Source organism: Megalopta genalis, chromosome 6, assembly GCF_051020955.1.
Source record: "Megalopta genalis isolate 19385.01 chromosome 6, iyMegGena1_principal, whole genome shotgun sequence".
NCBI lineage: Eukaryota > Metazoa > Arthropoda > Insecta > Hymenoptera > Halictidae > Megalopta > Megalopta genalis.
The window spans coordinates 21,005,318-21,023,622 of record NC_135018.1 but is presented as its reverse complement, the minus strand read 5'-3'; the positions used below and the strand labels follow the sequence as shown (position 1 = coordinate 21,023,622).

General features: G+C 38.7%; 2 protein-coding genes across 5 annotated transcripts in view; one reads left to right on the top strand and one right to left on the bottom strand.

Moving 5' to 3' along the window:
• Positions 1-217: 217 nt before the first annotated feature.
• sturkopf (lipid droplet associated hydrolase sturkopf) lies at positions 218-2,858 on the bottom strand. Its single transcript, XM_076522997.1, has 4 exons — positions 2,609-2,858; positions 2,063-2,382; positions 1,801-1,992; positions 218-1,725 (listed from the first exon to the last, which is right to left on the bottom strand). The coding sequence occupies exons 2-4, from the start codon at positions 2,366-2,368 to the stop codon at positions 1,300-1,302; spliced, it is 924 nt and encodes a 307-aa protein (XP_076379112.1). The 5' UTR covers positions 2,369-2,382; positions 2,609-2,858; the 3' UTR covers positions 218-1,299.
• Positions 2,859-5,739: 2,881 nt separating this feature from the next.
• wge (BAH domain and coiled-coil containing protein winged eye) overlaps positions 5,740-18,305 on the top strand; it is a 178,124-nt gene continuing 165,558 nt past the window's right edge. For all 4 annotated transcript variants that reach the window (XM_076522941.1, XM_076522940.1, XM_076522938.1 and 1 more), the window contains exon 1: positions 5,740-6,945. The gene's annotated coding sequence lies outside the window, so the exon portion shown is untranslated. The remainder of the gene's footprint in view (positions 6,946-18,305) is intronic.

Sequence of the window (18,305 nt, the reverse complement as noted above, 5' to 3'; positions counted from 1 at the left end):
AAAGAGCGCTAAAATATTTTTGTCATGGATTAAATATTTACAAACAAGGTATTTGATACAGATTACTGTCAATTAGTTTACTGCCACTTTACGAATAAATATATCAATAGTTCAAGATAAATCGACAAATATAAGTTTTACTGGTAATCGAGATATTAACTTTATTTTAAGAAAGTAGTCAACTTTTGGGGAAAGCTTTAAAAATACAAAAGATATGTTCAATCAAAAAGCTTTATTAGCATATATATTAAATAAACTCAATCGTGACAATTGTTATATTGCAAAATATTGTCAAAAGTCTAACTAGCATCTACAAAATTAAAATGCTACATAATATATCTAAATATCAACACAGGTTATGGTTATGTGAAAATGATACCACCAAGCTGTTACAAGTTATAATGACATTTTAACGTCAATTTTAAAACTTATTTTAATGAGATAGCCCCTTATATGTATATAGATGATATACATATATTATGTATTCCATATCAATTTCTTAAATAAATAGATAGATCAAATAGATAGATCTTAAGTAAATAGATACATATATACAAAACTGCATGTTTATACGCACATTGATACTCTATCATATAAATGCTAATAAATTACTTTGTTCTGATTAGCACACGATTCATTGCGGTTGAAATGCGCAATAAAATGATGCGGATATAACTGTTTGCTCAGGGAGATAGAAAAATGTGTAGAAGTAGGATTCAGTATATGTATTTACTAATAATAACTATTACTCAAATATTGTTACAATAATACCTTAACTGTTTAACTCCTGCACGTCTTCGGGTCGTAACTTGCTCAGTTAGCGAGCATGAGAATAGAAATTACTTTCTTCCGATTGGTTTATGATTCTCTGTTTAGACAAGTTCACTCTGTACAGTTAGATGCGCAGCAAAATGGTGGGGATAGAAACACTATCTTAGGGAAGAAGAAAAATGTGCAGAAGTTAAGTGTACGTATGCAGCCTGGTATAATTGTGGTTAGATTGGCAGTTATTATGATGAAAATGGTATATCTTTCGAAAAACATTACGTACTATTTCGAAAGGTACCATATTTTACGAAAGATATTCCTCACTAAAACCATTATTGAAGCTTTGTGTTATAAATTATTAACTTACTTTTTTCAACTTTTAAAGCCACAATTTCTAAGCGTTTTGTTTCAAATTTTCAACTATTGTCATGTCTTGTTAACAAAAATATTAACTTTTTGGTTAAAGAAGTTTAATAAATTAGTAGTAATCTCAAAATGTTATACACAAATTTTCGTAAATGGCACAGTTGACTATAAGTGATCATTAATTGAAATTCCTGTAATGTAGCCCATTTCTTTATCATATTTTAATACAAAACTATGATGATAACCATGCTTACAGAATTCTGCGACTATGTCAGGATGTCTCGATTTCATACTTGTATAATATTCAACTGGTGTCCAACCATCGCAGTTCCCATAATAGAACCATAACTTACCAATGTGTTGTGAAAGTATATCATCATCTCTTTCCTTTACAATTTGCATCTCTTCATATGCCATTTTGAGTATTTTCCTCAAACTTTGAGGATTTACTAGTTGATGTACCGCTTTGCTACATTTTTTGGGAACACCAAAAAGAGGTGCAAAAATATTTATTAAGAAGAATTGTAAACACAATGGTAAATATGAAAGAATCCAACAAAGAGAGACTAGGAAAGGTGCAATACGCCATATCTGAAAAGAAAGTACCTTATATTTTTTTGCTTCATTTTATATAAGTCATAATATTATTGCATCATGTGAACTTACAAATCTATTGAAAAATTTTCCATTAGGACTAGCAGACATGTGCTCAATGGTTGGAAATAATAAATAACATTTCTTGATCCTCCTGGATATAGATTCATCCTTTAACATTTGTAATATCATCCAACTTCCTATCGAATGGCCAACAAGATGTATATTTACGTCTTCTGGCACATACTTTTTTATAAAACTTTTCTGTTAATATAATAACATGTCAGTGTACGAAGGTCTTTAAAAAGAATCAAAATCAATTTAAAAAACGTACCTTATGCTCCACCTGTGCCATTAAACTATAATTATCATACCAAGTTGAATCGCTTGGCATAGTACGTAACAAATTGTCTGGTGGTTGTACATGTCCAGAGTGTCCAACTAACCAAATAGGTGTTTCAGTCGGCACTCTTACTTTGAGAGAATTAATAAATCCTCTATAGAATTCTGGAATTCCTGGGTTTCCTGGTATAATTACCACAACATTTTTTTTACCAAGTTGTGAAAGGTCATTTTCTATCCAACAACCTTCTGCGATGACTGGGGTAGGCACATCGTTTAATGTTAACATAGCATTCATTATGTTTCCTTCTTCTGTAACAAATGATTTAAAATATAGAACTAAGCCAACTTTTTTCCTATTAAATTTTATGTTTTTCCATAAACATGTTTACTACAGTGAAAGACATGGAGTAAATTTAATTTAAACAGGATTACATAGAGTAAATACATGGTAAATTCAAGTTAACAAGCAAATAACTTTGAATATATTACGTCGATATATTATAATATAGTAAAAAAGATACGATAAACAACTTACAGACGAGATTACTGTCGATAAACGTATCTTTTTTTTAACTAGATAGATTGCATTCTCATAACCTACTTCATGGTACTGTCACAGAGATTGCATTGTCACTGAAATGTTTTATAATTTCTACTGCGCACGCAGTAGGAAGTAGGGCATCGTGAATTGTATGTAAAATGTAGGGTATACATATCCTATGCTTTCGATTTTGAAGATTTTACTGAAAATAAAAAAGTAACGCTTCTTCTGATAACGTATGTACGGATAAAGTTGAATTTGGAATACTTCCATCTACTCATATCTTTAAAAATAGTTTATAACAATTCATGATTATTGATAAAAATTGACGGTTTTGATTATTGAAAACGTTTGAATTCAATGAATCTTTTAATGATTTTATTTATTATCATATAAAGATACTACGGTGATGTTTTACATATCTGTCAATTTGTAATAAAACTTCAAAATTTAATTATATCCTTCAATTCAAAATGCGATATACATATGTAGCTCAGTTGGAAGAGCGTTAGTCTGCAAATCTAATAACGAACATAGTTCGAGATCACGTTTCGATAGACTTCTTAATTTTCTACGTATATTTTACAAATATTTTTACATACTGCTCACATTAGATTTAATTAAATAGATAAATTTACTTGAGTTGCAATTATAATCTCAGTTATAGCCTATATTGCAATTTTAATATTAATTTAGTGTTCTGTATTATGTAGAAAATCAATAAACAGAAATTATTCAGTAATTTTTGGTTAGTTAATTAACATTGAATTCTACATTTATAGATTAATATTACACATTTATAGTATAGATTTCAATGAGAATATATCGAATTATCGTGCCAATTTTTATCGATCAGAATGAGACTTTTAGAAAAAGGGTCTCGGGCATGGTACGAAGTAGATATGGTACGTTACTGTTCGAGCGGTGTTATCGACGGATTTTGAATTGTTAACAATTTAAAAATGTAACTCCCAGTAGAATTTCGTCATTCATGATTTTGTGTTTATTTTCATGTCAAGATTGGCTGACAACATTTTGTTGTACAGTAAAGAATAACGAAAATGTTCCAAGTAAAAGTAGTGAAGATTTTACAGGTGTAAACGATGGTAGGGAACATCATTTTCACATTAAATCAGGAGTTGTTTGATAACACCGTACACTTTTTTATAATACCCGTAAACTGCGAGGAAAAATGGAATTAATGATGTGGTAACGTGTTTCGTTTCAATTAGCTGATGCTACACAATAGATGATGTGTTCGTTGAACGGTTATCTAAAATACGTTTCTTTGTACGAATAGAACGAATTCTTTGTCTGAAACATTTTTATGTACCTCGGATCAAAGAATTATACGTATGTCTCCCAATTTTTACGTATTTTATTAACTTTTTTGCTAATAGTTTGATTATTTCGTAAAAAATGGCTTTTCAAATTTTATGTACATATATCTGCAACATTTTTTAAGCGTGTGTAAAACAGAACAATGAAATGCAATATTACAAATCGTAAATAATGAACGTTACTAACTTCGATACATGTATGCAATATGTATTTTATGTTTTGCATAATTTCTCTACAGTTTTATTCGGAATGTCGATAAAATAGTTTGGAATTAGGCGCGGTTTATTCACTCGATGCAGCAAAAAGTGGCGCAATGTTTCAAATGGATAGTGACTTTGCTGTCGATACACGAAATCTGTTTCGATACCGATTTAATACCAAATTAGCATTAGTGCGCTGTCATCGGCATAAAAGCGCCACGCCGGCCAGACAGTACGACCGGGCCCACGTTACAATCTAAATAAAGCATCAGACTCGGCTCCGATGCGAAGAAGTGTGCATGTTGGATCTCGATAGGCGGCAGGTGGCATCGGGGCCGCCATTTTGGTAGCTTCTCTGGTAGCAGCGTTATTTCCCACGGTAGCCGCCGCGATAGTTGGTCCAGGAGAAACAAACAAGTGGGAGAGAGGGCTAAGAACCCAACGATAGGAGCAACGGAGAGGAGGACACAGAAAGGTACAACCGGCCAAGACAGCATGTAAGAAAGAGAGAGGACGGTGGAGTAAAGAGAGCAAACAGCCGCGGAGAGAGAAGAGAGAGAGAGAGAGAGAGAGAGAGAGAGAGAAAGTTGCGTTAAGTCTATATACTAGCAACTCTGGCTGGTGGAAAGATGGCGGAGGGGTAATTCGAACGGGCGTTATACGGTGACCCGTTGATCGCGCATGCGCGAATCGGGTGGATTGACTGCGATGGTTTCGGAAGGCGGAGCGACATCTAGAACCGACTCGTACCGGGTGGTATATACCGCATCACTGTCAGCAAAAACCGCATGAAATGGCACCACTTGCTTCTCCAGCGTACTGATGCGGGAGGGAGTTTCGGTTGGTCGCGGGGCAAGCAGAAATTCAAGCACTCAAAACGCCACAAGGGTCCAAGAGAAAACGCCATGCTGACGATCACGCGCACATAACGCAGTCAAGTAATCGGATCCCCGTATATATGGGGTCGCAAAATTTTATTTTTCTTAGCCTTCCACTTTCTCTTTCCCGGAGGCTATATCGACGATGCACACCTCTCAAAATTTCGAATAGAAAAGGAATGGAAGAAGAAAACGAGCAATGCTACGAAACAATCGCGCCATGCGGAAAGATATATAAACAGAGAAGCTTCCCTATATATCGATTCGTACTAAGAACTCTTATGTATCCATCGGGCGATAATGACAAGCAGTTTGCGTTGGATCCTTCTGGTACAATCGTGTGTAGCGACTATCGCATTTTGGAATTGGTTTCGTCGACGAATAGACCCAATGATCTCAATCTATAGCCTGCAGCCGAGTTGTCATAACTTGAACGTAGGAAACACTTTCTTTCTGAAATAATTTGCAACTTTGGATGACGATTTAAATGCTGAAAAAGCGCGGGAATGTATACAAGTCGTCCCGGTGCATTCGGTTGAGTATTCCGCGCAAAGGTCCGAAAAAAAGGGGCGCGACCGAAGGGGGCGTGGATCGAGCCGATTGGGGGCGTGATCACGTTGGAAGGGGAAAACGCGCAACTCATTTGGGCGTTTCGCTGGTTACGAGTCGGGGAACATCGGTAGTGGGAGTAACGGCATCGGATCCTGCCAGCCGCAGTCGCAATTCAACCGTTCGACGGTGAAGACGTTACGATGTTCCGTGTTACAGGGGGATTTCTTTTTACCGGAAGCGAACAGGACAACTTGTTCGTCGATTAAACCGTAACGTATTCACGTTGTCTCGAGACGGAGTTCGGTTTTCTTGTGCGAAATCTACGAGGAAACGACGGTGTCCGGTGAACAACGTTTCGCGCGGGGTGAGTGATCGGAAGTGTACCCGCCCAGAGGCCATCGACGAAGCACTAGTGGATTAAACGTTCTACGGGTATACCAGTAGGTGAAACGTGATCTATCCCGAAAGATCCGCTGTCGAGTGTTTGGAATTTTGGAAGACACCGGTTGGATACGAGCAGAAACTCGTTTTGATCGGTCGGACCGCAGCTTTAAGCCGGCCGGCGCCCGCATTAAAGGGAATATGCTCGAAGTGTCCATCGAGCAACCGCGGTCGCTTCAGTTTGAACGTTCTACGTGATTTTCACTCGCCGAGTGTCTGTACAAAGAGTAGCAACTCGAACCCGCGATTCAATCCCCTCCCCCCCCAAGTCAGTTCGAAGAAACTATTACTTCGAAATGAGCCGCAGCTGCTCGATTCGGTTGCAGCCTCTTAACGGAATTCCTTTGGAAAAATCGTAGACATTCCTTTCCCCGATGAACCCATCGAAAATGTAGCTTCTCGTGAATCCCTAACACCATCTTGGATGAGAAGGGGCTTCGCATGCCGAATGTTTACGCGTTTTAGTCCTCTTGCGATCGAGAATCTTTCTATCGATCAATCGATTGTTGTGCAACTCGACCACGCGATCGCCCACCCGTCGGATCGACTACGGTCTACTTTGTTGCGAGACGCACAAAGTGTGTAGTGTGCATGCAGTTCTCGCATATTTTCGCGGCGGTCGTTTATACGAATTTTGACGAATGTACTCGTCCCAACAGTAACTCTCGAGCCGATTCCACAGTGCACCGCGTTTAAACGAGTGATGGTCGCGGTAGTGTGCCGCAGCTGGGACAGCTATCCTGTGCTAAGGGAGTGACAAGTTCCGACGGCTGCGGGCCTCCTTTCCGGGAACGAACATGCCTCTCTGAATACGGATACCTCGCTTCTTTGTTTGCCTCGTTAGTCCAGGATGACCGAAACAAACTGTGACCACGGAGCGTTCGCATAGCCGCCACAGTGGAGTTCTGCCTAATCGCAGGTAAATCGGCTTCCTTATTCGTTCAAGACGCGTCTAGAACAAGTAGATAGATGCTTATCGGCCTATCGCATGCATCTTGTTCGCGACAGTTCACGCTGACCGACCGACGCATTGGTCATTTGTCAACAACTAGGCAGAACGATCCAGGGTGATTCAACGCTACCAGTGACTACTAGGATCTTTCTGACCCTGTATCCGAGCAGATTTGATATTCACTCTTGTACCAATATATATTTTACTGTCTTTATAATTTACAGATTGTAATATTTTGCATCTTGACGAAATAACTTAGTAAAGTTGTGCATATATTGAAATATAATTGAAGAGCAATTAAGACTATAAAGAATTAACACTTTATCTACCGATAGGGATTTACCCCTCATATGCTCTTGCGGAATGATTGCACAAAAGATCCTAGGACAACGCTCCATACATTTTCCTTTTACACTAAACCCTCCGTTCCGGTCAAGATGACCGGTTTCACACTTCTTTTTTAAAAAATTACTCGACTTATGAAGCCTGCTTCGTAGAACATGATTAGATAAATTTCTTAATCCGAGTATTACGTTACAATCAAAGTACCGTAGAGTCTAAATAAATTTGGTCTTTTCATTCTTCACTTTTCACGCTCAGTAGATTTGGTGTTAATGATTCAAAATAATAAATTTTCGAATTTGAAGCATTTCGTAACGTTTTTAATGTCTATAATGTTTATTCACTGTCTCTCAATAGCTGAATACACGGTTTGTTGACGTTTTTATTTACGTATTTGTCGAAAAATTGCGATACCTATGATTGGGTAATTTTGCATTAATTTCTATTTACGTGGATAAAGTCCACGATGTTATTGAACATTTTGTTGTTGATGCAAGGGGTAAAGCACCGTCTTTATTAAATATTGTTGTGAGCCAAATGTGCTCAAGTTTGATTTGAATTATAATTCAGTTTACTTTAGAATACCGTTGCAACTATCCATGCTTCAATAATTGTAAAAAGATGTTTGCACACATCGTGTATTTAGACCGGGCAGAAATGTTTAGGTTAGGAACGCGAGTAAAAACAAAAATGTTTCATGATTCGCGAGACCAGAGGGTGGAATTAAGATTGTTCATAACGTATGTAGTGGAGTATGTATGCTGAAACGAACATAATCGAAGAATCTCGTTTGTTATAGCATCTCTTTTTTTACAATACACTGAAAAGCGTTTACCGCAACGATTTAGAACAGCAACAATAAAAAAAAAGTCAGTGTAAGAGTAATCAAAATTTAGTTTACTGAACTTTTGTAGGTTAGCCAATTTAAAAAGAAAACACAAATGAAAGGAGTCGTTTAATGAAGCGACCATTGTATCACTCTGATCTTATTGATAAGAAATGTTCATTGTACTACACTCCACTGTGTATCGAACGCTGTGACACTTCGTTTTCGCGATTTTTCCTTTGTACTTCGCTGTACTCTTTGTCCGGAGTACGCGAGGACATTCAACAAATAATCATAAAGCACACTTCTCACCATCACAGTAATAATTACAACTAAATATAACAGGTAAAGGAAAACAAATATTAACTCAATGCAGTAATTTTGAAATCACGATTTCTCGTATAGAACATTTTCAAATAATTTTGCAGAGAAAATTGTGAACGTTTAGAATTAGAAAGCTACTGAAGCTGACCTTTCTATTTTAATCGTTGCTTAATCATTTCTCTTCGGTTACGTGATTTATCAAAATTTTCGTATTTTCCGACAATTTATTTCAGGCCACCCTTTGTTGATAGATATCATTGTGTGGCACTGTCGCGGAAGCGTATTCTTGTGTAACATCGGTACACATGGATTCAAATCCGTCTAATTATGTTGCTTTTCACTTGTTACTCTCTTGCCGGCAAAATACTCTCATCAAAATTTGAATTCTAAATCGTGCAAACGCGCACTCTTGACTGCTAACGTTTAAAAGATAGCAGCATTCATTCGAGTTCTGGAGCAGAAATTTCTTTAATTCATTGAGAAGGCTATTCACAGCGCAGAATGGGACTAATTTAAAGCACCATTTCCATCTGTATCGGGCATAACGGACGATGAATAGTTCACCTCCTTTATTTGCAGAAAACTGCCGTCGCTTCGAGGCTGTGTTGCCGAATGGACACTCGAAATATTTTACGTTATGGCCAGACGAGCGTCGTCCATCTTGCGTATTAAAAATCTCCAATGCTTATACTGATCGATTTAGAGAGTTTTTCAAGCGTGAAACGATCGCAGTTTCCTGAAATAATCGTCGACCCGGCGACGACGTCGCGACGGTGATCGCGATACAGTCCCGTCCTCCCGTCAGCATTGTGCACTCAAACTATTTGCAGAAGTACATTCTCTGCTTCGTACCTCATATTTTATACTTTACATTTTGTTTATTTTATTTACTACGAAGCGTACACACGCTGTCGCTAAAACATATTTGAAGAAACCAAAGATTTCTGGCAAACAGTATACACTTATCTCTCAATTTGTGCGAATTTCCGACCGCGTAGATTTATCTTACGCGACTGAAAATCGTATAGAGTCTGTAAGTACAAAAGAAAAAATTTAAGGAAATACAAGCTAGTATAAGTTTTAGAAATATGTATTTACTTTGTGTGGTTTAACAAAAAAAAAATAATTATGACATTTTAGAAAACAAAACAAAAGTAAATTTTATTCGGTGTCACACTGTTGCTATTGTAATTTTAAATAGTCAACCATTTCTTTTTGATTAACACGGACCCATCATCAGGATCGCTTGTAATATTTGCAAGTTCCACTTTATTTTCACCGTTAATGTAAATTTTTTAAATGATTTCTTTCTCAATATTTTCTTTCACTAAGTTTCCATAAATTTGCTGATATTCGCTGCAAGATTTCATAGAATTTCGTCGAAATTTGAAAGATCATCGAATGTTTCAATCAATGTCTACAATGGCACTTTCCAATTTCTTGGCTTATTCTAAAGCTTTACAAAGACTTACTGACTGCGTAAATTCAAATCGCGTAAAAAAAGTGCCGCGTAAATTGAGAAACGAGCGTAAGTAGAACCTCTCTCTCTCTCGGTATAGAATAATTAGCTTGTGACAATGCTAGATTACGTCTTTATTGAGATGTACAATACGTAGCATTGTGCATAATAAAGATAAAGAATTCTGATATCATAGGTTCGGATGATCGATAGAATCAGTTACTCGAGCTTTCATATGTTTATAATCGAAACGATGCAATTTGCTTATCAACAGTTCGCGTTTCCTTTTCTAAAAAATGTATATTATTCACAGATCATTCGCTTCGGCACATTTTTCATGGATGTTCATTTATTTCAAAGAACATTTTTTCTTCGGGAAAGTGCGATTATAGTAGTTGCCGATCCGGAACACTGTTTGGAACTGTGCTGTTATTTCAGATCGCAGGAGGAGATACAAATAGCGCACCCAGAAAATCTCCATCGTCCAGCGTTGCGAAATCGAACAAATCGGACATCGTCCTTCGCGGCTTCGAGCATCAATAATTTCTCGTAATGATTCCCTCCAGCGATAATTGGTTGGCCGAGCGTTAGAAGATTAGCGGCTGCAATAAAGTGGTCTCCTAAGATTTGATATCCCGATAAAATTGCATCTAACATTTCCTACGGTTCTTTCGTTAGTTAGGTAACCGCGTCAACTGTTTTTCAAAGATATCCTCATTGCATCACACCTGAATAAATTTGCCTTTACCGAAGCACCACGGCCGGAACGATTTGCGGCACATTATGGCGAGGCTTTCGAGTTATTGCGAACTTGTCCTATCTACTGGGAATCAGGGATTCTCGGCGATTCGTTCTAGGCGTTGAACCGCGACGTTAATGTAATACACGAATATTTAACAAATTTGGTCGGTGAGCCGACGAGTCGGTGGCGAGGCGAAGCGGGGCAAGATCGAGTGTATATTCCAAAGGTTATAAAAACCGGTCCTCGATTTTGCCAGACGAAACATCGCGGCGAACAGAGGCGAGTGCCTCGTCCGCTCCGCTCGCTCCGACCAAAGAACGCTTGAAAGTTGCGAGGTTTCACTGAGTCGTCTATGAACACTCGCGTTTTCTTGCGATTCATGCTTCCCTCTAAGGGGTCCTTTCATCTTTCACGGCAAAAAAAAAAAATCGATTCTTTTGCATTCCTCTTTCAACCTTTCACATCGCCAGGAATGCACCCTCAAAGCGATTTCCTACAAATCAAAAAATTGCAAAAGTTACAAGGTTAACTCTTTGCAGATAAGATGTACTAAGGAACTCGATGGATGGTATTTCTACCGATGAAAATATCACTTCAATGGAGTATGCATATCTTATTCGGATCGAAATGTATAGAGGATGCAATAGTATTTTAATCTCCTGCCCCATTATTTTCTTCACAGTTATGATGATTAGAACTTTTTTAATTGTAATCATCTCTTAGAAGAAAAAGAAAAATTATGGCATGTTCATGACTAGACAGCGGAACTATGTTGTTATTAGAAGTATTTAAGGGTGTGTGTGTGTGTGTGTGTATTTTACATTATTTTCAACTTATTATAATTATTAAAAGTGAAAAGACATTTTCATCTAACTTATATTTCTTGCATTTAACGTGGACAATTCTTATTTAGCATAAAGGAATAAAACTTGAAAGAATAACGCTCATAGTTAACAGGTTATTACTGGGAATCTTTATCGCAAATTAGACTTGTTGAAGTACGGCAAAGGGTCTTGTGAAGTATTAAAAGTAAAATTTGCGAGTTTGTAAGACCTTAAACGGGAGAAATATGTTATGTTAACTTAAGAAATATGTTCCGCATTTTTCGTAGAAACTACGAATTGTTCCTTTAGATACACGTACTTTCTATGTATGGGTGTTGCTGTGATTTGACCTATTTTCTCCAGTATTATAGTAAGATCGGTAACGAATAAAAAAGTCACTGCTTCAGTGATTCCAAGCAAATCAAGAGTCAAATGAAAGAGTAAAGAATGGCAATGCAGCACGTAGAAGCTTTCAACATGAAATGTAGGTTGAAGCTTTCAGCATTCCAATAAGTACAAATTCTTATCTCTCTGGTCCCCTGCTTAGTTGTCTCGTGACTCTTCAGCAATCATCATAAATTTCTGTTTCACTCATAGTAGTTGCGCGAAAAAAGAGTTACGTCTATTTAATAAAGATGAAGACAAAAGATTGAGTTAAGTCCTACTGAAAACATCGATGGGAACTGGAGACGTGAAAATTTGAAGGTTCGTTCGTACTTCAATTTTGCAAAAACAGTAACCAAAGATACTCGAACAGCGTATTCGTAAATTATCGGCGAAGTCCACTTAGTTTTGCGATTAAACTCGAGGCTAATACAGAACAAACGAATAATCTTTTCAAGGTTCTCTATGCACTATACGGTTCGTTATTAGCTGCATAACGATATGCTAACTTTTCAAGCAACCCGATAGATCATTCCTTTCACGGTGTAACGAAATGAGAAATTAGGAAACTGCACTTCGACAACGAACGCGAACCTGTTTCCAACAAAGTCAGTGGATGGCTTTGCTTCCTGTTACCTTCGAGCGATCAAACGCGTTTGCCGCGTTTCTTAAGAAACTGTTTGCAGTTAGAAGTCCCAACCCGCGAAGCGTTTTAAAAGCTCTGGCAGTTTCGAAGCACAGCCGTTCGATAATTAAAATGGAAGCCCGTGCGGCACGTAACGCCGCGCCGCAACAATGGAAAGCGACTGTTAGAAAAGTCGCAGGCCCTTACAATTTATCATTCTCATGGCACCGGCGCGGCGTTTCGCAGAATTTTCGCGGTGTGGTTCAAGCGTCGAATGTTGATTTTCATTGACAGGTCGAATGTCAGTTGGATCGCCTTGACAGGCTCTTTCAATCTACAGTATATGAAAATCTTTGTGGAATTTTAATCAATCCCTAACTGGTCACGGACCAGAATTGTATCATATTTGCAAGTTTTGGCGCGATTTTTAAGACTTCAGCAGGTTTGATATCATCGTCATATACATATGTGTATGTGCTATGTTTACGATTTTGTAGTTTTTATGTAAGGATAGTTCAATAGATTTGTGCACATTACTATTTAAAATCACAGCACGTAATGTAATATTTAAGATGTTTACAAATTTTCTTTGCTAAATTGTTTTAACCTTCAAAGACCTTCGCTGCTTAGACTTATGTGACTCCGTGGGGTAGATACAAAAACTGCAAATATTTGTGCAAATTCTATATTTAGAAATAACTGTTTTAGAAAAAATAAAAGACTGATACATCTTCGAACACAATAAAATATAATATAATATTTATTGTATAAGAAACTGATTATATATTTTCTTTATTTCCCCTAATGACAAAGTAGCAATAGCGTCGTAATTTTTAATGGATATATTACGTGTGGGGTAGAAATCAATCCTGCGAAAGTCCTTGAGTGTTAATAATTCATAAAGAACATTTTGGAATTATTGAACAATAAATATAAGCAGCGAAACCAATGCTGGTAGCGAACGTGTTAATCAAAATATTTTTTGAGCTATCAATATGAGGAAAACGAGTGTTAAATTAAAGTTTGGTATCCAGGTTCTAATGTTTTGTTCTTCTGCATGTTCCTTGACGGATCAGCCAGTAGTCACATGATCACAAGAGCTGGTTAGTGATACTACAGTGTAAAGGAAAATCTTCATACAGTGATTGCTAAACCGCTGATTCTATGCACTTACGACAAAAAAAAACGAATAAACAACGCAACAAGAGCAACAGATCTGTTTTGCATTCGCGCAACGAATGCAGAAAATTTTTATCTACCATGAAAATTCGCACCGATTGCTATTAACGCTGATTTTTATCACGAAGAAGAACGGTATGATACTTACTTGAAAATTCGGCATCAAAACGTAACGAAAAAGTGGGACTTCCGTGTAGCTTGGTTTCCGGGAGAGGCGTAGGTCCCCGCTCCTCTAATAATGTAATACGCACGGGCGAAATACGTAAGTAAATAATTAAATCATGTTCGGAGAAATGCGAAAAAGGAAGAGCCGCGATGTTGATTGGACAAAATTTCACAATACGGCGCTAAGATTGGCCGACCGGTTTTCTTCTTGAGCACAAAGAAGCGGGGTCCGTTCTTGTTGCTTTCTTCATCCCACGTTCTCTCTTTCTTTCTCTTCTCGTCTCGGACCGGCCGCCCTCTCGCCTGCCTGCCTGCCTGCCTGCCTGCTTGCTTACTTGCCTGCTTGCTTGCAGGCCTGCCTGCTTTTGCTTGCCTGACTGCCTGGCTGCCTGCTCGGCCGCTCGCCTGCCTGGCTGCGTGCTCGTTTTCTTTCTTCCTTTCCGCCTTCCTCCTGGCTTTTACCAGTCACGTCCTCGAGCAGGTACCAGTACGTAAAATGTACTCAGGACATTAGTCCTACGCGGAACATGATTCGTGCGGGCGAGCGACGTCTACCGTGCCCGTTACACATGTATTTCGTATTCGTGCGCGGAGCCGCTCCCGTTCTCTGGGCACCGAATAGATATCAAACCAAAGACGCGCCAAAGACGCGCCGAAGGGGATCCGCGAGGAGTCATCTTCGCCGGAATAAATTTCGTTTCGAGCGAACGCGGCGGCCAGCTTTTGCTTCGTCCTCGACAGTTCGTTAGTTCCCGCTGGTCGTCTCTGTTTCGCAGGCGCGTAGAGACCCTCTAATAAGAGACACGCAATAACGGTAAAGTTTGGTCGTTGGACGGCATTTTTCAGCACGTCCATGTGTTGTGACGACATGCACGTACAGTAAACACAAGCAAATAAAATGGTAATATAGTCGTGTCGTACTGTATACATATATGTACTACTTGTGCTTAAACATGGTAGTACCAATGAAAGTCGTGGACGTTACTGCATGACTCTTATTAGAGCGTCTCTAGCAGGCAGAGCCGAATGCGACGGGGATCAGTTTCGGGCACCAGTTGCCAACACTTTGGATCACCTCGTGTCTGGCCAACTGGATAGATATACTCTGTTATCGTCGGGTCTTCCTCCCACCGCCGAGATAATGCTCCCTCCTCTTCGTCCTCCTCCTCTTCCTCTCCGCTTTTCCGTCGTTATAATCCCACCCGGCTCTGGCTCCGCGATCGACGAGTAATTCTCTCGTCTCACGGACAGCTCGAACCCGCCACCCCTAACGGTGGCGTTTAATTAATCGCGCAATCGGACAGCTCGTTTAGCACCGGGACCGGGCCGTGGACGAGATCGTAATTCCATTGTGATCGGTCGCGCACGCGTCGAGTAACGTTTTTATTTTGTACGCAACCCGGTTAGATAAGATACGCGTCCGTTACCGGGTTTCAAGATGTTTGGACAGCTGACAATAGCGCCGGTGCAAATAATGCCAGTTAATGACGGGTCACAGTTGCCATACTCTCCCGCGACGCGCAGTGGTCGAGTTTCTTAGAAAGTGAGACTGAAATGAAAGATAAATTGTTTTGCATGTGTGGAAAATTGTTCTGTAGATTTATTTATTATTGTCTAATACGTACAATTGTTTGGTTTTATACGTTTATTTTTACTAATAGCTGAACATATATTCAAATAATTCAAAATTATTTAAATTCTGATGATCATGTTTCTCTCCGATCAAAATGCGCTCCTAATTATTTAAAAATTGAAAATTTTGTTTCGAGGTATTATAATAATAGAATAACTATTTAGATAACAAATCAAAATCGTGATGTAGCCTACAGTTTGAGAATTGGTGCGTAACTTTTCTGGAATCTGTTAGAATGAATTCTTTCTTGAGGTACATATAATGTGGTACTCATTATAGTAACAGCAAAATCTAAGAATAGCTGCGAATCTTTACGAATTTCTTAGTTCTGTTGTTTGAAAGCCATAAATATCAGATCCTCTAATAACAAGCCTCGCAAGTTTAGCAACAAAAAAAGAGATCAATAATGACGTTATATCATTATTTAACAGAAATGATACGCGTGCATTTACGAAGCTGTTTCATTATATTACCGCGTCAATAAGCAAGTTTTTAAGTCATAATGATTTTTATACTATTTTTAGAAGGGATCAATCACTGCGCGACGTTGCTTGCGAGCGAATCGGAGAGTCTTCGCGCTTTCCGGACGGGGTGCGTGTCGGCGATTGAATGAATTTGGTACGAAGGCGCATTTAGTTGCAATTGGCGCGAAATATTCGAATGATCTATCCGATGTCATGCGCCGGTATTATTCGTCTCGCGGTAGCTTAGAATTTGTGACACGGAAAAGCTGGCTGAACTCGCGCGGGCTGCTGGATAATTTGTCATGCTGCTGGAAATCACTGTTGATGTAATAACGATTCGCCGGAAAACACGGCGCCGCCCTTAAAATATCTCGAGTACGCATCTCAGCGAGCTGCTTCTCACGGCTGATAGCGGTACATGTGAAATGAAAATTGAGGCCGCGCTGCGGAAAACTGATTACGAGGAAACGGCAACGAAAAAGTTGAGGGACGAAGGAATGTTTCAATTTCCCGTTTTACTTCGAGATTTATAACAAAATTATCCGGCAAGGGAAATCCTGTTGGTTCGTGTCGCCTTCGCGTGACGTCGGTGTTTCGCAGAAACATTTATTTTATCTAATTTCAGCATCGAAAAATGATTAGTTTTTATGGCGACATTTCAGAATGCTCATATATCATAGCAATTCGTCGTATTTTTTGTTCCCCAACTACGTTGGAATGGTTTCCAATTAGAAACTGGAAATATAAAGGATGCGTCATGACTGTTTTTGCAATAATTAAATGATTGACAGAAAGTTCAGAGCAAATGCACCTCTGAATGTAGAATACATTCAATCAGTATCCGATGTATATGTATATATTCATATGTATATACATATGAGTGGATTACAAGCACAGAGGTTAGCAAGTGTTTATGGTCACATTTTCCTCATTATGAGAAACAAGGAGTGCTATTGTTTATTAATATGTATATCGTTTACTGGACAAATTTATTGCCAAAATAATTTGTAGTTAAGTTAATTTACAGTAACTTTGAAATTTATTTCACTTGTCTTTTTAACATTTTGGCATGTATGTGGAATTACATTTTAAGACAGAAGTCAAAAGATTGGAAAATGTGATTTACCTCACTATAATCCTAGCCTACTCAATATATTCGTAGAATGTGACAGCTAACACTATGCGATAAAGTGAAAAATTTGGTGTAAAATTTGTCCGCCCGAGGCATCTGCAATTGAGAAAATCCGGAAAATCTGTCAGATATACACGAACGGTTGCATGCGATTCAGTTATCGTGCCATTCTATTATTGACCGATGCCGTTCGTACCAGTGTTTAAAAATATTGACAGCGAGGTGATTAAAATATAATTACAAATGGTACAACTATAAATTATAAAACCAAATTGTACAACAGAAGTAGAAAGTTCTGCGGGAGAACTGAAGATCGGCGGTAGATTAGGATCGACTCATTTCTCTTGAAACTTTTGACAGCGATGGAAACATTCTGCTTACTAGATAGTTCGCAACAATTAACATTTGTAAACACTATCTCGGACGACAACTAAATCCTCTACAAAGATGAACACCTTTAAAAGTGGACTTTCTCGAAAACGGAGCCCCGGATAAAAAAAATATTATACCAAATTCTTTTCTTATTTTTTCACGTAGAATCACCGCCTGCTCGGTTGTACTACGAATTCCGACCTACCCTGTATACGTAGTTTCTATTTCTTGCAATAAAAATCTGCAAAGCGATCACTCTTTAAATGCTCTTACATTGCGCAGATCGAAGCTTCGATCTATCCAATCCGTCAGCATAAAAATGAACAAGTTTGAAGAAACACGCGAACACCCGTGACACGGTAGCCAGGCGTGTCTTAACGAACACTCCAAGGTCTGCCTTTCCGAAACTGTGGTAACCTTAGCTCCATGACCAGGCTGCAGTAATAAAGACCGTTCATGCGAGCGTCCGACACCCGCTACTTCTGTTACGCGCGCGTCGAAAAAACGCATGTTGCCGTAGGTCGTGGAACGACGACGAAAGCATTGAGGCGTTAAAGTCGAATATAACCGAAGCAGTCTGAATCGCAGCGAAGACCGTGACGCAAGTCGCGTTTCCTGTTTGCCCGGATTGATCCGACCCCGGTGCGACCATCGACCTACGGTTACGTCTCCGTTTTCCATCGATACCGTCTCTTCTGTGTTTTAAAACAACGCGTGCATCGAACGTGGTCGAGGTGGCCACGCAACAATCACCGCGTGTCAATGGTCCGATCAAGGTTATATATTTTAATAAGCTGCACAGCTATACTGTCGGTTCGACGAAGTTGTTTCTGAGCTTTGGCCGATAACTGAATTT